Below are 27,700 nucleotides of genomic sequence, written 5' to 3'. Positions count from 1 at the left end.
TTTCTGATTCACCTCACAACATAGACAACCCATGAACATTTCAATAGTTCAGAAAGTTGAATTTGCTTTTTGAATGAGAAGCAAGGATATATTAACCAAACCTTTTTTTTTTTTTTTCAGGACACTCCCCAATTGCTAACATTCAGTAATCAATTGACAGAACTTTTCAGGTTTCACTAATGCTACTTGCATGCCATGGTTATTTTTACAGATGAAATATTTGTGGTCCAAGTCACTCCCAGACTGGAATACTAGGTTGAATGTTTTGGGGGATTTCTAAAGCTATAGCATCAGTTGTTTCAAATAATGTTGTTGAAATCGGTAGCACAAATTACAGCTAAATATCTCAAACACAGTTGCCAATTATTCAATTAAACAACTGGCTAAGCAACCCTGGGCACAGGGTCATAACGGAGAGAACAAGGGAAGGCCAGAAGATTTCTAATATAACCGGTGCTGTTGCCAAGAGCCACAGCAATTAGAAAATATGTTTGCTTGCTTATCTGCCTTGCAGTAAGTTTTTGTTCGCATCTTTTCTGAGAGGACTACTGTGCCAGTTACACTGTATTATATGTCAATGTCGGTTAAACTTTCTAGCTGATACAGAAGATATAGAGGTGAAAAAGCAAATTTTCAACAATAATTTAATAACACCAATTAATTACCCACACTAGTTGACTGGATTAGATAAATAAAGAGATTAACTAGCTTTTAGAGGCCAAAAAGACCCCACTGCCCCCCTTATAAAGTACTTTAATGCCTAAGTACTCAGTTAAAATGTCTGAAATGGTCTGCTTGGGTTACTTAAAAGCCAATAAAGAAATTATTAGGGGGGTGCTATATTAAAAGCAATTAAAATGTATAAAATATTCTTTTGGTCGGTTATGAGGGTCATTGTAGTAAATCATGGAGACACGAATCACATGGGATACTGGTAATAAAATCACTTATGGTACCGGAATGTGTAATGATCCAATTTAACTCAATATCTAGAAGAAAGGGATTCCAATTTTGGAATGTCTGGGTATAGCGTAATCTGACCAATACACATGTACAAAAACAAGGCAAGTTTAAAAAAAAAAAAAAAAAGGATTAGCCATATAAAAGATGTTAAGATATAAAAATGACCAAGTTAACTTTTTAATATGTGCTCACAAGTTTTGAATTTAATCCCAGAGCGTGGTATACATACATATCCAATGAATACTCAAAAGGGACCAAAGTCTCTTTATTTGATATTTTAACACTGTCAGCTGTTGTAAAAGTAGAGGTTAAAAACAAAGATATTTTCTGTGAACTAGATTTTTTTTTCAAATATTACTTTAGTATGTATTTTCATTATTTTGAGTGTAACTGATTATTTTAACAAATTTCAATGAGGTGCAAAGGTTTATGAAACTAGAAATAAAATCTGACTCTAAGGGGAGAATTATGTAGTCATATCTTCGTAGTGTTGTGGCAGGCACATTTAATTTAATAGTGTAGCTGTACAGAGACAACTCATCCAGTTGAATCATCAAAAAATGGAAATATATTCTTCTGCTTGGAAGTCAATACAATTTCTTCTGTTTCTGCTATGCCAGCAGAAATTGAAGTAAACTTGCATGCACCCATTAAAGGGAAGTTTAAGCAACAATAAGGTATCGTGCTCCATTTTATAATGGTCCACTTCCAAATTATAATCCTGATCTTTTTGTCCAAACATTAACACTACCATTGTATTTTGTTTTAACTGTTTATTTTTAAATGTAGAATGGCTGTTATTGATACATGAGAGAAATGTTTAAAAAGAGACAATTAGAGCCTTGATTTTAATTAACTGTAATGTAAGATACAGTCTGTAGAGTGGCATCAATTACAACACAAAATCATCCAATCTTTAACAATTTACATTAAACTGTGCATTCTGAAAGGCAGTCACTTATATAATTACTGTTGCCCTTGAACAAAAGCAGTCTTTATAAAAAGAGACACAGGGAGAACTGATATAATTGCCTCTGCGACAGGAAAATCAAGTAGGCACTATGGAAGTGTTTAAAACTGGCAAAAATAGATCTATTAAGTAGCACTAAAGAAACAAAAGGAGTGGAATACAGATGTGTTCTAACTGCTTAGTGATGAGCATCTTTTAACAGTACAGGAAATTATATACTGTATATATGGACTGACAGACTGGGGGTGCTCGGTACCTTGCACTTGTATACATTCTACCCCCTGTACTGGCATAATATTACATTTTATATCTGTTATCCTGTGACATGTATTTTGAATCATTTATATTTGTCATGTTTAATAAAGACATCAGCGTATTTTACCTTTGGAAATGTCTCTGAGCAAGGTCTAACTTTTGTAACAAGGCAAGATTATGACTGTTAACAACAGCAACAGAACGTCCAGAGGATTAGTGCTGAATCAGTTTTGAACAGACTGTGGGATAATGGAGTCTAAACTGAACAATCCCACCCCCCCTGAAAAAAATACTTGTATTCATATAATCAGTTATATCATGTATAAATACATTTTATACTTTTTGTCTTGGTTATGTCAGTTAAAGTTGAAACTGATTTAATACCTGCATTGGTGATTGTAGTCATATTTATACATAGTTGCATTGTTCATCTATGGGAATGGTTCGGAGTTTGTCAGGGCAGTGAGACAAGGATGAGACAAGGATGCTGACAGGCTGAAGCTGGCAAACGATTGACTGCTGGAGGATTGCTGTCTTCCCATAATTACAATATTACCGTACATCTGAAGTTGTAAATCAAGCTTTTAGTAAATACATCTTGTGAAATGTCATGCAGTGTAATTTAGCATATCCCTGAGAATAAAGATATTGATGGATCTTTTTTCATTACCGTGCCTGTTACACCATGCATTCTACAGCATAACAGCATGAAAACATATTTAAAAAGCAATGCATATTAAAAAAATTATAATCTTTTAAACAATCACATCTAATCCACTGAATAAGACTATATGTATTCTATAGTTTCCTACAGAAGCCATTTCAGATGCATTCATTAAACACAGTTTGTAAACACCATTACAGTTTATGACCTGACACAGCTAAGTGAATGTCAAAATTCTATAATAACACGTAATGCAAGATTAATAAAAAGTTAATTATTTTCTCTCTGGAACACAAGGTCATCTAGTCTTCTTCCCGTATCACATCTGAAACTTAATTTCCTATGGAAGATTAGAGGAATAATAATAGGACAACTGAATGACATTTGCTATTAAGCAGAAAACGTACTTTAATGGAGTAGATTATAAAGCTGAAACATGTCTACACAGCTCGAGTTATTTAACAGCTGCATTTCCAGATAAAATTAAGCTGGTGGCATTCAAAATGTATTTTCTTCTAAGCCAGTTTATTCTTTCACCTGATAATTGTCTGCCAAGGAAAGTGGGGGATGCTGTCTAAATTGTAGATAATTACAAGATCTCAATTTTAAATTACTGGCCAAGAATCTCTATGCTATGCACTTTCAAATCCTGTTATACTGTTATCCTGTTAAATCACAGACACTGTACAGTTTGAATAAATACATGTCTCAAAAGTTCCGTTCACAGAAGTCACTGAACGACTGATTAAATGCAAGTCAAATTTGGTATGGAACAAACACATGATTCATTTTAAATTCAAACAAGGACCTTAAAAAGTGCTAGAACTTAACCAGAGGGCACATTACTTGGAGACAAACCTCTTCATCTGGTAGTATAAAATCTCAACCTCTGGCCTTAGGTTTTATCCACTAGGAAGACTATGTCTTTGTTTTGCGCTTTGTAATATTCTTTAATCATTTTTATACTGTAACATATCATGTCAAAATGATTATGGGAAAAATTGTAGGCCTTCTGCAATTTAAGATGGATGTAGTTCGACTAGTATGTATCATGCGAGCTTTATCATTAACTTTGCAGATTCACATATAACTATAGACTATACTTTCTATAAAGTTTAAACTCCAAATTCTTGAAGTGTTTGTTTCACGATAAAAGAACAATCACCAATCTATTTGTTTTATTGAGATATATTGCAGTAAGTGTAAAGTATTTCGAGACAGTAAAAAACAACACTATGGTATCTTAGAACTGATCGGAAAATGTTATCATTTTCATTATCCCCTGCCATGCAGCATATTAGGCAATGAAAATAATCTAAGCTGTCATTCTCTTTTTTTTTTTTAAGGAATTATATTTCCGAGTCTTGCATCTGTTTTTGATTATCCAAGCTCATTAAATAAGTTGCAAATAAATAAATATAAAATCACATATCCATATGTATCATATTAAACGTTTCTTTCTCACACTTGAGAAGTTTAGTGTTCCATTTAATACACATTCTACCAGAAGGAGAGCAGAAGTAGGCCATTGCAATTTATTGTTGGAAGGTTTCCTGATTTATAAATGGGCAATATTCCAGCTGACACGAATCAAGGCAATACTGACAAGACAGTGTCACACCTATTCCATCAAAGAAAACTAGATGCAGTCTAAAAGTGCATTTAAATTAAATATAAGTGGAGCTTTATACCTCTTTTGGAATATAAAAGAACAGGTGTAACTTTAAATGTCAATGAATATCAATGTCAAGAGTATACTTGCACAGGAATCTTGGAAAATAGAACAGATGACCTCTATTTAAACTGAAGGTTAAGCCTTTTCTGGTCTTATAGTACTTTTCTATGTTTGGGAGCAGTCATTTTCTCCAATCTCCAATCAACAGAATGGGTTGAGCATGATTCATCAGTATATTATTATAATCATAACCTATAGGGTTTTTTTAGCACTTATCTGCTATGTTTATCTATATAACTAGTGGTTCAAAGACCTGACATTCACTCCCTGTGATATCTGCTAAAGTGAAAGTGAATTTTACCCACCGTGGCAGACAGTTTTTCCTCAAGCCCTCTGATCACCCTAGCCTAGAGAAAGCAACTAATATTAGATAAGGAAATTGCCCATTACTACAGTCATCTGTGTTTTCTGCCCCTTTATTTCTGCAAAGGAATGATACATGTGTCCATCATAATTGTCAGGAAAAAGTGAAATAGGTAGAATTTCAGCTCTGAATTTCAAGTAGACATCCTCAGTTTTTTCTTCATTAATTACAATCTGTTCTGTTTCATGGGGACTTATGTTATTTTTATTTTTTTAAATCATAGAGGAATACATTAAGGCAACACTCTCTTCCATTTATGTATGTGGTCTTTATTACTACTGTAGATTTGTTTCTGTTCTTAAATGATCAAATAACATGGATTTCTGATTAAACAAGTCAATCTAAGTTGTTTGTGTTTGTTCGATTTTTCAGCCATGCATGTGCTTTGTAAATTGTACAATATATTACAGTAGAGTAATATCCTTTCATCTAAAATACTTTTATCTGTGCCTCTTTAGGCTGAGTTAATTACATACAATACAGTATGTGTTCAGATCTGTTTTAAACAGCATGATGATAAAATGTTTGGCTGTGGTCACTTACCAGTTTCAAAATTGTTATTGAAAGTTTTTTTTTTTTAATTGTGAGATGTCAAGATTACATTTTCAGTGCAAAAAATAAACTAATAATAATAATAATAATAATAAATAATAAAATTATATATATATATATATATATATATATATATATATATATATATATATATATATATATATTATATATATATATATATATTCTTAAATTTAGTATCGTTACCCAGTAATAATCTTGATGGTCTAAAACTGGTTACAAAAAATTAAAATATATTCAGACTCTTGTTGTGCTTTATAAAATGTACTATTTTGTCTGGATTGCACTGATAATGTGTCAGAATTAAACATGTGCATCCATTTTTAACTTAAATCCCTTCAAAGTGCCTAACATGGAAATATTTCAAAGTGCTAGAGGTACTTTAAGTGTTTATAAACATGTAGAAATCAGGAAGAGTCCACTAGTGAAGAACTCAATAAATGTCAGTAGAATTGAATGAGTTGCTTACTGCATTTAAGCTGAAATAATGAACTTCACTACTATATATATATTATATATAGATAGATATATATATATATATATATATATATATATATTATAATCTATATTATATAGATATCATATAATAAGCTATAATGTTAAATGGCACTTTTAATGAGGTTAATATACATGTGTACAGATATTTGCAAATGTGGAAACCCTCACTTTTAATTCCAGATGCAATCCATTGCATCTACTGTGCATAAACGTGTACTTATGTAAATTGCATAAGTAGATATACAACCAGGAAATTAAAATGAGTTAACCCAAACTTTATTCTATAGTAATTAAACTAATGATACATGATGTTGCATTGATTAAATAATGCAGTATGTGTCTGCGTGGTTTGCTATGTACAGGTGCAGGAGTGATGAGGTGCGTAATTAACATACAGAGATTTGTAATCCAGTTGGAAAGTGGTTTCTTTTATTTTCTAATTCCAGGTCTGGTGACCAAATAAAAATCTCTGTCAGTACACAACAATATGTAATGCAAGGAGTAAATAAACACAGGTACGCAGTTCCAAATAATAAACACTCGTATCCTTCCCGCAATGTACAAACACGCTCACCAGTCCAGGATGTGTGCTGTAGTACTTGTGGTGTGTGATACAAGTTTATACATGACAAAAGTGCAGTGTTGTTCCGGGTTTTGTACTGGTCCTTGGCGACAGCTCTGGCATGTGTTAGCTGTTTAGTAATTACAAACAAGAACAATTATAGACAAAACAAACAAACACTCACGATGCTTTTCTTACTGGTTTCACACAGTTCTTCTGGGTTATGTCTCTTAACCAAAGCAAAGGAACAGATTGTGCCTCTCCAGCCCCTTTTTATGCCATCACACATGACCCCTTGGTAAACGAGTGCAGCCACCCCTCCAATCCATGACTGCTGCCACATCGTTTCCCTTCCGGGTCGATGAGTTAATGCTCCGGAGTTCTGCTCCCTTTCTAGATGGCCGACTTCCTTTGAACCCTGGGAATGAAGTGTCTGGCCAACTCATCCAAGGTACTACTTCTCACTACTTAGCACCATCACAGTTCAGGAGGGAGATTTACCACCAAGAATCATTGTATTTCTGTCTCAGTCCTTCATCCTAAGCACAATCATTTCTTGTTTCATAGATTAGTGTACAGTATGATAAATGTTTAACTAGTTCTTGGTTTGTATGATGTTATCAGTAGTAGATCTAAGTTATGTAGGACCACCCCATCATTATGTCGAATGATATGAATTATTTCAGAATCAAGCATTGTTTTCTCATTCTACTCCTCATTAGTGAACCAGTGCACTGTGTAGCACTGTGCCAATTTATACACTGTGCCAACTAATTTTTAGCTTTTTGTAAAACTGCAACTCATTAATGAATATATTTTCCTCCACCTTGCCGAAAACCAACACTTTGCTGAAGACATATTACTCATTTTAGGTCATTTTAATTAGACCGACCTTAGCCTCAAACCCAATTCACTGGGTCTGTGCCCAGTGAATTGAAATGCCAAAATGAGGTCCTGTTGGAAGTTGCTTTTTTAACCTTTCAATTGAATATAATAAACTGCAGTTGCCATTGTTGCTGACTTCAGCATGACATTAAACATGTATTTACCAAAGGATGAATAAATAATATCACCCATACAAGGAAGTTCCCTGCGCACTGAAAGTCAAACAGGATAATTAATCAGCTGCAATAATATATGATTGTGGGATGGGGTTAATCCCACCCTTGCCATGTGTGGAATGCGGCTGAGTCTTGATTGAATAATTGATCATCAATTAAGTCCCAGCCACATGGTATAAAAAGGAGCCGAATCCTTTGTTTAGTAAAGCAGTTTGGGGAAAGGGTTTTGGAGAACGTTTAGTGAAGACCACAACACAGCCAGAAGGAACAGCTTGTTTGGTTTACAACATTGTTTAAACCTTTTTTGTTGGTTTCTGTACCTTGTCTATTTTGTTCCTGTGTTTTTTTGTTTTTTTTTTCATTCCTGATACTGCCCTGTCACAATGGTCAAAGAATGTTCTTCTAAACTGTTAAACAACGGGCAGCTATTGCATTGTCAGTAGCACACAAATAAATCATCCACCTTCAAAAAATGCATATGTATCAATGATAGTGAAAAATAAACCTTATCTATAAATGATAATGGGAACCAGGGTTGTACATTTGTCCTTCAGGTACATAATATTTAAGGTATATGATGGTTGTCATGTATAAACATTTGTCTCCAGTGTTTGTAGTCTGTGATGAAAGATGAACATGTCTTTAAAGGGTTAAATTATCGTTTTTCTTTTTTTTTTTTTACTACACATTTATTTAGTGCAGGGTTGAGCTATTTCAGTTCCATCCCAGTACATAAAATATAATAATTAACCTGAATTGATATTTTAATTAGTTCAATGTAACATTTTAGAACATGCTTAATTTGCCTTGTTGTTGTTGTTTACATTTGGGCATGTTTGGAGTTCATCCAGAAATACCACAATTTCTCCAGGTACAATAGATTTTTATGTAAATTACAATGTTACAATAGGGAAATAATACTGTTTTGTATTTGATACAAAAACAAACACCCTCTAAGCAATTATGATCATCATAATTATTAAGCATTATGTATAACAGACTGTTCTAGCATTTTAGATGCATAAGTATGACAGCAAAATTAAAAACAAAAGCCCTGTCTCTAAAACTTAATAAGAGCTAATATATATATATATATATATATATATATATATATATATATATATATATTAATATATTATATATATATCTATTATAATTATTATAGTAAAACTAAAAAGGATGGATCCGTAGTATTGGACAAATTACTTACCCTGTGATAGAAACTGAAAGATTCAGTAACACTGTTATGGTTTTATGGCAGATAAATCTGTTTGCTGTTTCTGTTTTCATTTAAATAATTTTGTTTATACATTTGAGAGAGGGGATTGAATCTTTTTCAATTAAAATTACACATCATTTGCTCAGGGACCAAGGGAGTATACTAATTGGATTAAGAGCCTCTAAGGCAGGGCTTCTCAAACTTGGTCTTGGGGATGCCCTAAGTCTGCTGCTTTCCATTCCAAAGGAGCTCTCAATTACTTAACTAGACCCTTAATTGAACTGATAATTTGCTTAATTTCCAGCGTTTAAACTGTTGCAGATTTCAAGTTAGCTATAACATTTTACAAGGAACTTGAACTCTGCAGCTGTTTGAAAACAATTAAAAGGGGTTTTTAGTTCATTTAAGGGTTTAGTTAAGTGATTGAGTGCTCAGTTGGAATGAAAACCAGAAGACACAGGAGGTCCCCAGGATTGGGTTTGAGAAACCCTGCTTTAAGGGGAACTCAACTTTTCAAGCATGATGAAGATAATGAAAAATGTACCTGTATCATCAGTCATTTGCTTAAAACCATTTTGCTGTAGTCATGCACGATAACTTAATTAGCTTTTTTATTAATGAGTGTTGTGGTATTTGGTACTAGACATACTGTAGCGAGTGACACATCAGAAGACCAAGGTGAAACAAGTCCTGTACCACACACAGGACATGTTTCTCCACTTGCGTTTCAGCAGTGTAAGGAAGGTGGGAGTGCTAGGAGCACATCCTTATAAAGTGTACTGTGGAGGTAAATGCCATAGCTAATGATAATTAAAAATAGAGATTCATTCCTAGATCCTGCCATTTGTCATTTATTATTTGTGGTTTATGATGAATTCACATAGTAACATAATACAATTTTGAAATGTAAATTATAACCTAAAGTAATTAATAGCAGCTCCATTTGTTAATTTGTTACCAAGCTACTGCATATTGAACTCTGGAGGCAAGGGCGAACTATCTGAGTTTCCTCATTAACACTGCTAAAACTTTAAATCGTGCCAACATTAGCAGCTTGCCGTAACAGGATTCGAACCTTACTCATATTAATTACATAACATTGCAAACAGAATTGTTTTTACAGACCCACTCATTTAACAAAAAAATATTGATTTTAAAGACATCAGTAAAACCTAAAAATTCCTCATTTAAATTATTTTGTTTCTTTTAGTTTTGCCTTTGCTTTTGCCAACAGAGATTGGAATATGAAAGGAGTGGGGTAAAGTGATGAGATCCATTCCATTAAAGCCACAGCCTAGAGCAGTACTGTAATTGAACAAAGTATTTAAAAAACTACAGTGGCTTAGTGAATAGAGCCTATTGTCCATAAGGACATTGTGAAAAAAGCCCATTATAAAGCAATGTGATTTTCTTCTCACTTCGTATTGATGATAGAAATGTAACAAATAGGAATAAATCATGGGTTATATGCTGCCAAAAAGATGCAGGAGGTAGAAATTGCATTGCTGTAGCCAACATTATTGACTAAATTATGCCTCCAATGATTAAACTTGACACCACATGGGCATGTCTTCCATCCAAACATATTTATAAAATGACACACCGTGGCCAACAATAGCGATTCTGTAATCAGCTCTGGGTTTTTTAAAATGTTGTCCTACTCACGAAAACTAGAGACACGAGGAAAATATTACATTACTGAAAGTGTGATTTAAATGATTATTTATTTGACCTCACTAAAATTAATAAGCCATGCCTTATCATTATAGCACTGTATAAGGACCCGCTGTTAGTGATTTTCATGAAAATCAGATAAGGAAAACAAGTTTTTCCTATGAGGCATGAGTGAGAAGAAAAATATAAATGAGAATTTCTTCAACTTAAGCTTCGTGTATCATCTACCAATAACTGATTGTACAAATGTAACATTCGATATTGAAACTACATTAAGACAATTCTTGCACTAACACAACAAATTTAACAGCTGTACTTCACAAGCATTTTAGGCACAGACTGTCATTTAATCTGGCTGTCAGTTTCTTTTAAATGTTTTTTTTTTTTTTTTCTAACTGTGACTCCCCCCCCCCCATTAAAGTGCCTTGGGTCTACATTTGATAGGACTATTTTATTCCACTGGAATGTTTGAAGTGTACAGGATCTGTTTGACTGAGCAGGAATAAAAACAGAGATGTTTTTGTTGTGCTTGTAAACTGGTTGTTTCATGACTCCCCTAACCCTTCCTGCGGCCCTCTGCAATAGAGAATATAACTTCATTTGACAGAAACCATGACACAAATTCTTCTTCTTGGCCATTGCGTGTAATTTTTTATGTTTACTGTATTATAGCGGTTCATTGGTACCCCTGCCCTGTCTTTTTGGAGCGGACTAGACAATCTGGAAAAGTGCATTCCTATGGCCAAAAGTTTTGCATCACCCTATAGAATGAACTAATTTGGCTCCATAAAGTCAAATGAAACCTTCTGAATAATGTTAAGTTAACATATTGAATAACATATCATTTTGTACTTTCCATATGCTAAACGAAAAACTGAAATATTAAAAAATGTGACATTTCAAAATCTAACATGAAATACTGTACTAGTAGTATATCGTCCTTTAGATTTTAGCAATATCATTTTGTAGTTTCTTTGATTTTATTTATATATATATATATATATATATATATATATATATATATATTATATATATATATATATATATATATATATATATATATAATGTCTCAATCCTAAAATTCTATGTGATGCAAAACTTTTGGCCATAGTTGTATTTTGCTATCATTGACATATAGCAAGAATTAACACAATGTGTTCACTCAGTGCAAGAAAAATACCAATGCAAATCAAAAGTTTGCTGAAGAACTCAGGAAACAGAACAAGAACAAATATTTTTCCTTTGTGTGAATGAAAAACTTCAATGTATTTCACATCAATAACACTGTGGAATGTCTCCTGAGCTTTACCTACCACTCTTTTTTGTCATTTATCCTTTCCTCTATTATACAGTGACACTGAAGCAATTGTGCTGAGCCAATTGCTCCTATCCCCTCTGGTCAAAGGCAGCCACAGGGCAGCCCATTAGACAAAACTTTGAACTTTTTTTGTGTGGCACTGTATTTAAAGCCCCTTACTGGGATTTAGTGAAATGTCTCTATCATTCACCTGTTATTTTGAACTATGCAGAAAATATAAACAAGAACCTAAAGATCAGTTGTGAAATCTTTAAGTGACATGCTCTGTTTAGTTAAATAATTCCTTGGTTTTACAGGTCACAATTTGTAAACTCCTAATTTACAGTTTAGTAAGTAGGCTTTAGTTAAATGGTAATAATAAGGTTCACAGGCATCACTTTCAAGCATGTGAACCTTATTATTACCATAAGAAATTTTACAAACGACAGGAGACCATTCCGCCTATCTGTCTCGTTTGGTTGTTAGTAGCTTATTGATCCCAGAATCTCATCAAGCAGCTTCTTTAAGGATCCCAGGGTGTCAGCTTCAACAACAGTACTGGCGAGTTGGTTCCAGACTCTCACAATTCTCTGTCTAAAAAAGTGCCTCCTATTTTCTGTTTTGAATGCCCCTTTATCTAATCTCAATTTGTGACTCCTGGTCCTTGTTTCTTTTTTCAGGTCAAAAAAGTCCCTTGGGTCGACATTGTCAATACCTTTTAGAATTTTGATTGCTTGAATTAGGTCATTGCATAGTCTTCTTTGTTCAAGACATGCCTTTTAAACCCAGAATAATTCTGGTCACTCTTCTTTGTACTCTTTCTAGACCAGCAATATTTTTTTGTAGCGAGGTGACCAGAACTGAACACAATATTCAAGATCAGGTCTTACTAATGCATTGTACAGTTTTAACATTACTTCACTCGATTTAAATTCAACACTTTTCACAATATATCCGAGCATCTTGTTGGCCTTTTTTATAGCTTCCCCACATCGTCTAGATGAAGACATTTCTGAGTCAACAAAAACTCCTAGGTCTTTTTCATAGATTCCTTCTTCAATTTCAGTATCTCCCATATGATATTTATAATGCACATTTTTTATCCTGCATGCAGTACTGTGACAGGGTGCAGCCTGACTCACACACCTCATCAGCTGCAGAACCTTTCACACATTCCTCACACAAACTCATTCACTCAGATCCACACAGCAGACTCACATCCACTCTAAACACCACAAAAACACACAAAGATAGGCTGCACCCTGTCACAAGTACCTTACACTTTTCTTTATTAAATGTCATTTGCCATGTGTCTGCCCAGTTCTGAATCTTGTCTAGATCATTTTGAATGACCTTTGCTGTTGTAACAGTGTTTGCCACTACTCCTATTTTTGTGTCATCTGCAAATTTAACAAGTGTGCTTACTATACCAGAATTTAAGTCATTAATGTAGATTAGGAAGAGCAAAGGATCTAACACTGATCCCTGTGGTAGTCCATTGGTTACCTCGCTCCATTTTGAGATTTCTCCTCTAATCAGTACTTGGAAATCTAAATAAACCATGTCATCTGCTTTGCAATTATCCACTGTCAATGTTGCATCCTCAAAAAAATCAAGCAGGTTAGTTAGACATGATCTTCCTTTCCTAAAATCATGTTGACTGTCTCCCAGGATACTGTTACCATATAGGTCATTTTCCATTTTGGATCTTATTATAGTTTCCATAAGTCTGCATATAATAGAAGTCAGGCTTATTGGTCTGTAGTTACCTGGTTCGGTTTTGTCTCCCTTTTTGTGGATCGGTATTACGTTTGCAATTTTCCAGTCTGTCGGTACAACCCCTGTGTCTAGATCTCCTCTGTCCTTCAGTGGATCTTCCTTTCTTTGAAACTGTTAGACTCACAGCACAGTTTGAGCAAAACACACCTCAATTAAATACGACATGTGTAATACTACACATAGCATCCAATTGCCATGTTGCCTCAACTCAGTTTTGTAAAGACTGTTGTAAAATGTGAAATGTCATTTCAAACACTGTTTCTGCTGTTTGTGCATTCTGTTAGATGATTGAGTTTTAAAATAACAGTTATGGAATCAGAATGAACAGATGGCAATACTAGAAGAAAGTAAGTTATCTTTAGAAATTGACATTGCCTCTATATTGTTATTGTTATACTGATAAACATCTGTCTGAGCTTGGTAAGCTCAAGTTACGAATTACTCTTAATTACCAGCAGGCAGGCTGTCCTTGTATCTTCTTGAGCCAGTAGCAATCAATGCTTTGTTATCAATTTCAAATTACAGCTATGGCCAAAAGTTTTGCATCACCCTGTAGAATTAACGATTTTTGCATCATAAATTAGAAATTAAACTTGCTGAATAATTTTACGTTAACATATCGAATTACGTACTGCTTTGTACTTTTCCATATACTGAAAGAACAACTGACAAGTTGAAAAATGCGAAAAATTTTAGAAGCTTAATAAATATATAATGAAGTGTTACATACACGGTACACATGAATAATAACTAACAACTGCAAACACAAATGGCACTTCAAACATGTTTATTTATAACCTACAATCGTGCATACTAAAAAAAAGGAGATGTCAACATAAGAAAAAAAATTTCAACCAAGCCTACATAGATGGCTTACCCACGTCCCATCCAAAAAATAAATACATAAACATAAGTCTAATTAAAAATACTATTTTTTTTCCCTCAACCTGCATGTCAGCCAGTGTGACTCAGAGGGTCAGACACAGCCTGGAAAATGGGAGGTGTCTGTTGTCCCTGTACACTTCCAGCATGTGATTGCAGCTGAGAACTAAGAATTTGCAGAATAGGAACCAAGCTGGCTATAAACTCCCTAAGACAAGTGCCTATTTCTGACCTGCTGCAGAGCCTGATGATTTTCAACCATATTACTCTGGTGGTCAGTTAGGTTTTGCACAACTACCAACTGATGCCTTTGTTGGTCCTTCATTGCCCACTATTTACCTCCCTCTGTGCATTTAGCAACTGAAACAAAACATCTCTGATGTCGGCTGCAGTATTTGTTCATCTGGCAGGGGAAGCAGTCCAGCTTGCAGGTGAAATTGGAGGGGATGGGATCCTGTCTTGATCCTGTCACCAAAAAATATATATTTCACCAAAAAAAAAGATTGCAAAGTGAATTGTATATAGTAAGCCATGGCAAAATATCCACCCGAATGAGAGTAAATGACTAATGGTAAATAACAATTTTAAATTAAGTTTACAAATTATACACAAAATAGATGTTCCCATTATTTTTTATTTCCATTTTTTTTTTTTTTTTTTGTCTGGTGGGAGACCCGTCTCCCTGTATGCTAGCAGTTTCCATAACAGCAAATTGTGCATCCATTCATTTCTCTTGATATCGGTAGCATGCATTTTGATTAACAAGTTCCCCTTATCTAGTTGTTGAGACAGGAAGTGATGTAAGTGACCTGCCACAGTTATGCTTTTTAATGAGAAATTTCTTCATTAACGACCTCATCGGCTCAATTTCAAAGCATTATTGGATTGATTTCATGAACAAATTCCATCTGAAAATCACTTGCTACCAAAGCTATTGTTTTTACAGCGCGAGGTCGATACAATAGCGCTGGTTTTTGAAAACCCCCCTACTGTATATAAATGTAGCAGCCTTATACGTTCACAGACAAGATCTGTTTGATGAATTTGGTAGCAGGAATTGTCATGGTCCAATGCATTGTGCTTTTTTTTTTCTTTAGCTATGTGAAAGATTGATAAGTTTATCTTTTTGTCAGTATAGTTTAAATTGCCTCCCAGAATGATTTGTCATAATGTTTGAAGCGTAAAGAAGAGAAACCAGTCAAGTGCTATGTTGGTGAAGCAGGTATGAGAAATGCACAGATATGTGAAAAATGAATGGTGGTAACCTCCTAAAACTGCTAACCTGAAATAAAATGTGAAATGGTGCAAACAAAATCATGTAGGTTTGGAATATCAATGTTGTTTCTTAAATATTTTTATTTTCTACTTTTGTGGCATTGGTTATTTAAGGAACATCTTTTCTAGTTATTTTAAAGTCTAAGTAACTAAGAAGGCTACATTTATACTAAAGTTGCCTGACATTTAGTTAGAAGTAAGATGTACAATATCTTTGACAAAACTGTATTGTACAATATCTTTGACAAAAATGTATTGTATTAAGCATTTTTTGAACGACAATAAGATAAAGCTGTCTTGATTTCCTATAGGTAACAAAATCAATGCAATATGATTGAAATTAGCTTTCTATAGCCATGTATTCAGCTGCAATAGACTTGTTTAATCATTCTTGCTAAAACTTGTATTACATTAAATAAAATTACATGGAAACAACCTGCTGTCTAAATACAGTAAATTGACATGTAATGGACATAACGTGTAACTAATTGTAATGGATACCGTGCAACCTATTAAAAACATAAGTAAATTCAACGTGTTCACTTTAAAAACTAACTTTGACAAAAAGGGAAGTCTAGTACAACTACATATTCTCTGGCTGATTGATAGTTCCACTGGCCAGTTGATTTACTGAAAGCTGCAACCTCTAGCCCAGAGGTTCCCAGACTTTAGGTGCATATGATCTACTTTTACAACCCTCATCCTACACGGTCTAGCAGCAATGAATTGTCAAATTATTACATACAGTACTTGGACTTGATGATCTTCATGTTTGAGAACACTGACTCACAGAGGTAGGTGAATTTAAAAAATGCTGTCAAATACATGGCACTTCTCAGATTTGGATATTTTCCTCCACTATAGGGTTCAAAAAAAGATCTTCTGATGCCCTTGATTTGATATGGACATTGCTTTGCAGTGTCAAAATATTACTCGCAATGCTAGATGTGTCCATGTGAAACAATTATGCCATTTTGTATGCAATTTCTTCAACACCAATGTCCGCGCCATATGGAAAGCACATAAATGTTGCTACAGGCTCCAGCATTGCAAAGTCTTGGAAGTGTTCTACATATTGATCATTGTCCAAATTTGCAGTTGCTTTCATTTTTGTTTAAATGTTGTCATAATATTGGTTATCTTTTCCTTCCACCTCTAAATTGAATTTGTTCAGCCGAGTCGTAACTTCAATAAAAAATAACTCAATCTAACAGCCACACTTCATCTTCCAACTGCATGCATTCAGCGTCTCTTGAGGCCAGAAACGCCATGATTTCAGTTAACACATCCCTAAATCTCTACAGAAATCTTCCTCTACTAAGCCACCTGAGATCAATGTGTAACAACTTCACTTCTTCCAGTTGAGACCTGAAAAGGCGCCTCTGCAGAATTCTGACCCAAATAGAACACACGATCTTGAGCGCAATATCCAGGACATCTTTCATATTCATCATTTTACCACACAAAGCATGTTAATGAATTATGTAGTGATAACTAAGGAAGTCAGGAAAGTCATCATCATTTTTGTAAAGAGCAATGAACCCATTGGTACGGCCAGTAATGGCTGGTGCTCCAACCGTGGTTATGGACACAAGTTTGTAAATGGGCAACTGTGTGTTCTTAATAAAGTCCTTGAATGCCTGAAAACTGTACTGCCCTCAATTTTTCCTTTCAACAGCATGATTTTGAGCAGTTCCTCTTTAGCAAGAGCTAAGCTTGAATGGCAGATCGGACACACATATTTTGAATTTGCAGTGGTGAATAAGTAATCTTCCTCCCATTCACTGTGAAAATGATATATTTTTGGTTTCTTGCTGCTTGGTCCAGCAGGCCCACCATATTTAGGCCCTTCGTAACTTTATAGAAAAAAGAATCCCTGTAAACGTAGTAAAAAAAAAAAAAAAAGTAATTTCTACACGCCTCACTAATCTATACGTGTGGTCTCTGGCAAATTTACACACCATAGCAAACTCTATTGGACAGCTAGGATCAGGCAGGTGGTTGAAAGCAATTGACTACACCTCTTGCCCTCACAATACACTTTGTGTATGTTACAAAAACAATTCAGTCTTCTTCATTGACCCATTTCGTTATCTTCATCTTGTTCTTTTTGGAGACAGTGAAAGCCAAAATGACCTAGAGCGAACTAATCTATCATTGGGCATTTGAACTACTGGGTAATGAATCTGTATCCATTGTAGTATTGTTTTTAATTGTGGGTAAGATTCTGTGATTGTTCTGGGGTTTTACTATGTCCTCTTAGAGCACAATGCATTGGGAAATGATGAATGATATATGAAGCAAAGCAATTTTGTTCAGCTTGTCAACCCAGAGGGGAAGTAACTTGTTTCTAATGCCTTCAGTTCATTCCAGATAGCCCATATGTAACCGACTTGTATACTGCATATTGCCTAAAAGCATGTAAGCAATTCACCTTGTACGGTAACTCGTATGTCTGTGCTCTCCCTAGAGAAACGCTTCGGAATAGTGTTTGAGATGAAAAGAGTTATATACATCTGTCAGAAACCTGAAAAGTACCTAAGTGGGCAATTAACTTTGAAAGCTTCCACAACCTTATTGCACAGCCTCATAATATGTAACAGACTGTTAACTTCAAGTTTACTGGACTACACTAACAGGACAAACATATCTCTTGTACAGTATATTATTACAAATATATATATGTATCATTATATTATTAAATGTATTAGTCCATGTCACAGATGGCTTGTGGTGGTGACGTCAGATCCGGAAGTCAAACACAAATACTGCGGATGACTGAATGAATGAATGCGCTGAGGAGCTTTTATTAAATAAACAAAATAAAAAGGTTTGTCAAAAACAATGCTCACAGAGCAAAATAAAATGTTGAACCCAAAACAAATCACGAACACAAAACTGACACCCACTAAACAAACAGGGATGAACACTCCGCAAACAAGTACCATGCTGGTCCTCCAGCATGAAGTAACAATTGTTATTATTATTATTAATTTAACCTCCTCACTTTCTCCCATTCTTTTGCCCTGAACACAGAACCCTGAGTGAATGAAACATTCACCCCTTTATTCAGCTGTGCTGTGATTGGATTGCTAATCAATCGTTCAATTGGAATCTCGGTACAGCTGCACGTGAACTACTTTGTGCACTTCTTGTGCTTCCATACAAACTGCTACTCTGCACGTGAAGTGAGTGTGACATCCTCGTGTCTAAATACAAATATACATTTTACAGTACCCCTGCTACATAACCCACACTGTGCACCACTATAATAATACATATAACAGACAACAGGAAACACACCACATACAACATAAAACACAAAATACACACAGGGGTGGGGAACACTACCACAGTACATTAACAGACATTCTTCATAATCCATTACTATTATTATTATTAGTAGTAGTAGTAGTAGTATTATTAGTATTATTAGTATTATTATTATTATTAGTAGTAGTAGTAGTAGTAGTAGTAGTAGTAGGAGTAGTATTTTGCATTACAAGACCGATGCAAGGTTGCAACACTGCATTTATACAAAATAAAATGGGATTTTGAGTCTCATTTTATTTATTAAATAAGTTTAATAATTCAAATTATTCTTAGAGCACTGTTATTTACAAGATCCCAGTGTGCGTTAAAGATATATACCGGTAATACTGAACATTATTAGCTATTGGTTTTCAAAGGTATTCTATTATTTCAAACCTAATTTATCATTTGTGTTTAAAACATATACAACAATTTAACATTAATTCCATCTGATCTATCTATCTTTAATAGTGTTACATGCAATGGTGTTGGTCATATAAAGAAGTTATTTACTGTATACCAATTGCCTTTCATACTGTATTAAGTATAGATCTATAAGAGAGATGTTTATAAATAAATAATACAGGTTGGATGCATTTTATGACTAGAGTTCATTTCATATTGATTTGAAACTTGCTGAATAGCTGACAGAATGCAACAGAGTCATGAAGGTTCAAGATGGGGACAGATGTCACTGAAACTCTCTATTAATCAATAGCTTTCATTACGTATCATTGTGATTGCCCTTATCCATATAACCATGTGTCCAACAATAAAACACTTTTCATAGTAATTATCATGTACTGTAGACTCAATAAGCACATGCAACTGCTACTTGGTTCAGTAAATTAATACATTAGTGCATAATTTCCCTCTATATAAACAATAAGCAATGCAATAAAATTGATAGCTCCAGCATGACATACAAACAGCTGACCATTAACCAAACTTACATTAGGAGATAGGCTATTATAAAATGGAATGTTCAAAATGTCAGGCCTATTTAACAGCACAGGTTAAAACAGAGTAATCCTTAACTTTGAACACTAAAACATAAATGCATTGTTTTGTTAGTACTTCTAAACATCATGGATTGTGTTTTTATTTGAGCTCCTTGATCTCCTGCCCTTATGAGGATTGTAAATGAAAAGACTGTGAGGGTCTTCCCACACCCCACTCTATTAGTTTATAGAGATGAAAGTGAGGAGAAGTTAAAAAAAATAAAATAAAAAGCTGAAAAGTGGCAGGAATCTGGGATCCACTGCCTTGTTGGATTTTTTGCTCAGGAACCCAAATTGAATGAAGTTAAGATTCAGATTATACCTGAAATTAGAATGTATACCAAATAATAAGTGAAATTTAACTGCTGGTTTCACAAACCCCGAGATGTCAGTATTTGAGAGTGAACAAAACAGTACCTGCCATGCAAATTTAGGTATTTTTTTATTAGGTTTTCTTTTTTTTTTTTTTTTTTTTTGACAAGTCAGGACGGTAAACTAGGGTCTGTGAAACTTGATGCAGTCAAATAAAGTTGAGGTAAATGCTGTACGGCATGTCTTTTTTTTTAATGTTCGAGTTTGTTTGGATCTCAAATACAACTTGTTTACATCAGAAAGTCACTCCTTTTAATTGTTAAAGGTAAAAAAGAACTATGTACACTTTCAATTGTTCTTGTTAATTTCTATTTTTGTGGCACCTTTCCCCCTGAGCTTTAATAATAACAATAACTAAGAAGAAGAAGAAGAAGAATCTTAAATATTGAATCTACAAAAGAAGCTGACAAAATACTTTCAGTGCAGGCACACACAAGGCAAGATCACTTGCACTTCCACTTGATCCAATCATCCACTTGTTCGGGCCTATTTGTAATACTAAGCATTTAATATTGTAAATGTTTATTTTAAGCACAAAATAGACATTTTCTACTTCATTTTATGTAAAAAATGTAAGACCATATATTGGTAATAAAAACAAACGCTAATTCTTATGCATGTAAGTTAAAAAAAAAAAAAAAAAAAAGTTTCCAACAACTTAAAACAAATCTTAACGTTCTGTTTAATAAAAAAGTTTAAAATGATCTCTTGATTTTTCACTCTGTCTGTGTCTTCTGTGGGAATGAAGTGTTGTTTTTCAAAAGTTGCCTGTTTATTTAAACATGGGGTATATTTTATAATTCGTTGGATCACCATGTTTGTCGCCATCAACATCAGGCAACAAACAAAAAGCCGTAGTTACTGTGATGAATATTTATTATGTCTAAATATTTTCTGCAGAGAATATGGCTTTCCAACACCCTGTATCCTCTTTCATAATCAGGGGTTCACATAACTTGGTACATTGCAGGTAAAAAAAAATGTGGACTTAGTTATTGTTGTATAAGACCCAAGCGTACCGTCAGTATATTTTTAACAGAAAAGCATTTCTAATAAAGATAGAGCCGGTGCTCATGGTTTGAAGGTGAGCTATACATGCCTAGTTTATGGATTATTCCAGGAGAGTGGGGGTTTATAGGTTTTGTCACCAATGTCCGTGATCTACCCCATAGATAGCCATAGATGGAATTACGTTTAAACATCCCAAAGTACAATAGGTGGCTAAAAACTGCCCCCTTTATAAAAACGTAATTCCGTATATGGCTATTGCATGGTTAAACATCGCAAAGTACAATAGGTGGCTAGAAACTCCCTCCTTTATAACATTGTAATTATGCCTATGGCAATGACATGGTTATAAACCATCTACAGTGTTTTATTAACACTCTATAAAATAGTTATTAAGAATATATGTTATGTTTATAAAGCGTTTATAAAACATTAATGAGCAGCACCTTAATATATAGTGTTACTAATATGTATGTAAACTGTGCCCTGCTCCAACCCATACTGTCACTCTAGTGCTGTCTGAACAAGGAGGGTGCTTTCGTCCCGTTGCTAATGGAGTCTGGACAGCGGCATGTGAAGTACATCTCAGTTGTAGCTTAAAAACAAAACATGGTGATTATACAAAACCAGTGAGCACTGATGCTGTGATTGGCAGCATTAAAATGCATTGACCTTTCCAACATCATGTGCTTGCCAATTAAGTAATATGTTACATTAGGTGTCTCTAATTACTGTGTATTTACATAGTAGTTACTTAGTAAATACGTGTGTACTTACACATAATTACAATGTTAGTATGCATAGTTACAGTGTAGGTTATATAAAAACTGTATAATAACCACACAATTGGTGAAACAGACATATAAAGACAGACAGACAGACAGACAGGCATAGAAAGACAGAGCTGAAAAGATATGCAGACAGACGATACCCATTATAAGTGATTATAAACAATAGCAAAAAAAAAAAACAATAACACAATGGTATAATAATAGTCATATTATTTCTAATCATATTGTGTAATTGTTAATAGCTTCATTAATTACATGTTTATAGATTGCTTATAATCAAACCTAAACCTACCTCCAAACCTAAATCTTAATCTAATACTAACCCTTTAAACCTAACCCTAAACCTAACCCTGTTCTGCTTCAATTGTGTATTTACAGTACATTGTAATTATACATAATAGCATTGATATTATGTGTAAGAACACATGTATTTATTATATAACTACTATGTAAATACACAGTAATTAGAGACTTAATGTAAAGTGTTACCGGCAATTTCTTCAGGAAACAAGTTATAACTGCAGTACAATCAAATGTATTTTCTTAAAAAAATGTATTATTTAACACAAGATCTTTTTGAGACATTTTTCCATTCAAAGCTAAAATAATTAAACAAAATGTTACATAGCAAATATAGCAGAACACCTAATATTCTGATGATGTTGCCAACAATAAGGTAGTCGAGTGGTTAAAATACTAACAATTATTATAACTTCAAAATATTTTGACGCGTTGTAGAGAAAGCCTGCAGGATATATAGCTGCCTCCCAAACACAGCCATACTGTAACCACAATGGCCTGGGTTCACTTGTATCCTTAAAACTGTCAAGCACTATTATTTTCAATTCTCTCTTTCTCGTTTCTTACAACAACATCTTCTAACCCTTCCAACAAATCTTAATCATTATAGCATTTTATAAACCAAACAAACAACTGTGTTAGAGATTAATTAAATTCACACATGTATAATATGTATTTGGTATTATTTTTAAAAGCCTATTTAATAGCAGCACCCTGTTAATTTAATTCTACCATAAGTTTTAAGGTTTGGATACATGTTAAAAAAAAATAAAAAATGAAATAGCAATAAAGGTCTTACCAGTTTCTATTTGGGATCAGACAGCAGTGCACTTTAACTAGGGCTCTGATGTATATACATGATCACTTTAGTAAGACTTACTCTGTTTCAAAATAAATAATCTTGAATTGCTTCCAATATTTATACTGTACACAGGGTATTATAGCGTATAATATTTACTTATCGTATTGTTTTTTAATAGCACATTCTTCGGGTGTGCAAAAATGGCACTTTTTATGAATTAGCTATTCAAGTAATGCACCATTAACACTTATCTTTAACAAGGTAACCATTTTATCAGCTTAGTTTGCTGTTCCATAATAGCAAAATATCACTCATAACAAACGTATTCACGAAACAAGATTCTGTCACATAACTAACACAGGGGAGACCACAAATCCCCTATCTTGTGTGTGTGTTACAACCAATTGTGAAATTGAACTGAAACATACAAACTCATGAGTAAACCAATGCTCTTTGAAACTGTAGTAAAAAAAAAAATATATATATATAAATATATATATATATATATATATATATATATATAATATATATATATATAAGAACCTTATTATATTCCATTTACCAACTTATAGAAGGTAGAATACAGGACTGAAGAAGTAAAGTGGTGTGGTTCCTAAGCATGATAGAAATTATACTTGATCTGTGATCTGCTCCTGGCAGAGAAACTCTCATGCCCACTGCTGTTAATCAATATTTAATAAAAGAGAGAATGAGAGTCTCAATGAAAGAGATGAAGGGTTCATCCTCTGTCTAGATGCACATTTGCCACTAGAAGATCTTATAAGAGTTTTCCCTCTACAGATTTTAAACATAAATCAAATTGACACTAATAACATGTGTCTCTTATTAAATCTGAAACAATGGCAAATTAAAGTAAAGCAATAAGAGTGTTATTGATTATTATTATTATTATTATTATTATTATTATTATTATTATTATTATTATTACTTGTGTTAAGTTTTATGAAATATCAGTAATCTTTTTAACACAGTAGCTTATAACAGCCCCTCCGACATATAGAAATCACAGTAGAGATCAGCAACCTGGTCTTCTCAATTTGACGCTGCTTGCTGATCTATTACAGAAAACAATTGTTTGTCATTTCTTTACGACTCACTAAACATATAAGTTAGACCTGAAGATAGATAGGGTCAAACCATTCAACATAGTAGTCTTATGGCTACCTTTCTTTTTTTTTATTTACACATTGTAATGATAAATAACGCTTGTTAAATCAGTTGGGATTAATATCAGACAAGATTGGGAAAGAAAACATAAAAAAAACAAAAAAATGTTATTGTAGTCTTTCACCAATTACACGCTTGTCCATATACAAGAATTATAACAAAGTTTTTTTTTTTTTTTTTGGTGATACCTTTTAATAGCTTACCAGTAAGATGCTTTATTGCAATTTCTTAATTGACACAATTTAAAAACAAGAAACATTTGATTGACAATGATTGATTGATTGATTGACTTTGATTTAAGGGGTAAACGTGTTCTTGATTTTTGCAGGATTATGCAGACAAGGAAAAGACAATCGCAAAAGCTCTTGAAGACCTGAGAGCCAACTTTTACTGTGAACTCTGTGACAAGCAATATTACAAGCACCAGGAGTTTGACAACCACATCAACTCATATGATCATGCACACAAGCAGGTAAAACACTGGCATTTCCAAACATTGCATTTGAAGACTATTACATTTCTTTCATTTTCAGAAATGCACTAATATCAGTTGCCACCATGTGAGTGTCAGTAATAAGTGTGTCATTGTTATGGATATTCTGTTATTTTAACATAAATTATGCCCAAGACGTGGGTTATAAATTATTAAATATTAACTCTGTACTGTAATTTAATGAACTGAATGTCCTTTACAATGTGGAACACATTTAGTTTCATAATTAGATTTTAAATATGCTAATTATATATTTTCCATTATTTAAATCTGAAGGGCAGGACATGTCTGTTTAATAAAATGTATTATAACTATAAATCATTAACTTTTACTACTATTGTTTATTACAGTCATTCATTTACAGAGGTGCAGAGACCTTCAGCCAGAAGATGAATGCAAATGTATTGATTTACTGCTTTATAAACTGTTACATCACAGTTAGCATGCATGATGAATACTCTGGAGTCTATTTTAAAGACTTAAATATTAGCAGATCCTAATACCACCACTCTAAAATGTATAAACCTGATATGCTTTTTTCCCTTAATTCTAAAGAGTATCAACATTTTATCTACTAACATGTATACTGCTGATGAAAGTTATAACTAACAGATTCATACTGTGTAAATACATTAGTAATACATATGTAATAAGTAGTTAAACAAGATTGTTGCTAATTTATAAATCAACGTCACACAATAAATCAACTTGAAGTTTTCTTAAAAAAACAATGTATTATCTTAGACCTGTTTTTTCCCCCTGTGTTACAAATGTTCACTTGTGAAACAAAGATACGATCCTCTATATTTTAGCCTCATCAACAAATGCATTGAACAGAAGCCTAAAGCCTCAAGTACTTTGCCAGGGAAGCTAAAATAGAAAAGCACATTAGGCTCTCATCTATTAATCCCACACAAACTCAGCACTGTGAAACAGTTATTCTGCATGATCAGATCAATGTAACCCCTATGAGCCTATATTAAGAGGGGAAGTCATTTAACATGACAAAGCTATATCTGATGTGGCTCCCTTGGCTATGAAAGAAAATGACAAAAAAAATGCAATCACTGGAGCTAATTCCAAAAAAAAAAAAAAAAGTTACACACTCTATATACAATGTCATATTGGTTGAGCAGAATATGTAACGCCAAACTTCTCTCCTAACTGTCTATAAATGTAGACTTTTTTAAATTTAATCCTTAGACAGGAGGTACTTTAATTAGTCTGTAGGACTCTAGGGTGGCACAGTGCAGTTGGGGGTATCATACATTAGTAAAGCCATATGTATCTCAGTGAGTGCAGACAATGGAACATCTGCCCAAAGCAGTGTTGAAGAGTAATGCAATACCAGACAGAGCAGAATGTTAGAATCATGAGAAAGTGGCTGGAAGTAAAAACATTGGGAAGGACCCCGTTTATGCCTAGGCTCAGTGGCTTAAATAAAATAGGAACAACCATAGCTTCAATATCAGGGATGATATGCAACTGCTGTGAAAATGATCCCTTCCCCAAGAGTAAGAAAATAATCCTTTCCAAATCTGCTATCTAGCATCTCAACCAAGTCTCTTGTGGATTTCCCAAGCACATTTAGAATTGTAATGTAAAATGCACACGAACAGTAAAAAGAGGAACATTAATTAGTAATGTATTGATTGGATTGCTGATTGATACTGTTATAATGTACACCTACTTTAGGTTTAAAACAGATTCAGTAGTTACCCCCAAACTTAAGTAGAACTGTGTAGCCAAGTATAAATGCCTGTCTGGCGGTATTAGTTTAAATAAATGGGACAATTTCTTGCAATTGAACAGTCATTTGAAACTACTTTTCAGTTAAGTGGAAAATGGAAAATGAAGCATAATATTAGCATGTAAACACCTTTATTAAAACGTGAAAAAATGAAGAGTTTTTTTTTTTTCCTCCCTATTCTTAATAAGACAAGCTTGTTAAAAAAAGCAGATTTTTAATAATATTTTAGCTGAACAATAAACTTCACTAACCCTCCACCTTTCTGTAACTTTTTTATGTTAGTGTGCAGATAATAATACAGATATTGCTCACTGAGCTGCACAGAGAGTCACTCTGAGGCAGAATGTTTAACACGTGTGCCATTCAACAGTGAAGCACTGGGATAGGTAATCATACACCAGCATGGAGGTATATTCTATAGTGTTGTATCATCAGAGAGTTTTCAAAAAGGGGATTAAGCCTGTAATGCCCAAACATTTTTTAACTTTTTTATGTAACTAGATTCCTACTACATATGAAAATGTGAGGTTGTAGTTAAAAAAAATGATATTATAGAGGGGTGGCTAAGCATTGCATGATATGTGACACATAAATGGTCACTACAGGGTTAAAAGTGAAAGGTTGCACTGCACATTAAGTGTAGCAATGACAAAGGTACTAAAGCTTATAAAATTTATGAACACAAGGAGCTACACTACACCTTAAAGTGACTCTAATGAGAATTATTCAAACAGTACTACAGCTGCTGGTTTAAAGTGAATCTTCTTCATCTACAGAGATTAAAGGAGCTGAAGCAAAGAGAGTTTGCTCGGAATGTAGCCTCAAAATCAAGAAAAGAAGAAAAGAAGCAGGAAAAAGCTTTAAAACGTTTACATGAGCTGGCAGAACAACGCAAGGAAGTCAGAAGGTGAGTAA

The 27,700-nt window shown here is 33.7% G+C and overlaps 1 protein-coding gene across 1 annotated transcript in view; it reads left to right on the top strand.

Annotated features, from left to right (window-relative positions):
- LOC121323040 (G patch domain-containing protein 8-like) overlaps window positions 1-27,700 on the top strand; it is a 110,399-nt gene that overhangs the window by 79,110 nt on the left and 3,589 nt on the right. The window contains exons 4-5 of the mRNA XM_041263759.1: window positions 24,871-25,014; window positions 27,562-27,692. Of these exons, the coding sequence (XP_041119693.1) occupies window positions 24,871-25,014; window positions 27,562-27,692 (275 nt within the window). The remainder of the gene's footprint in view (window positions 1-24,870; window positions 25,015-27,561; window positions 27,693-27,700) is intronic.

Source organism: Polyodon spathula, chromosome 11, assembly GCF_017654505.1.
Source record: "Polyodon spathula isolate WHYD16114869_AA chromosome 11, ASM1765450v1, whole genome shotgun sequence".
Taxonomy (NCBI): Eukaryota; Metazoa; Chordata; class Actinopteri; order Acipenseriformes; family Polyodontidae; genus Polyodon; species Polyodon spathula.
This window is presented reverse-complemented; position numbering and strand designations above follow the sequence as displayed.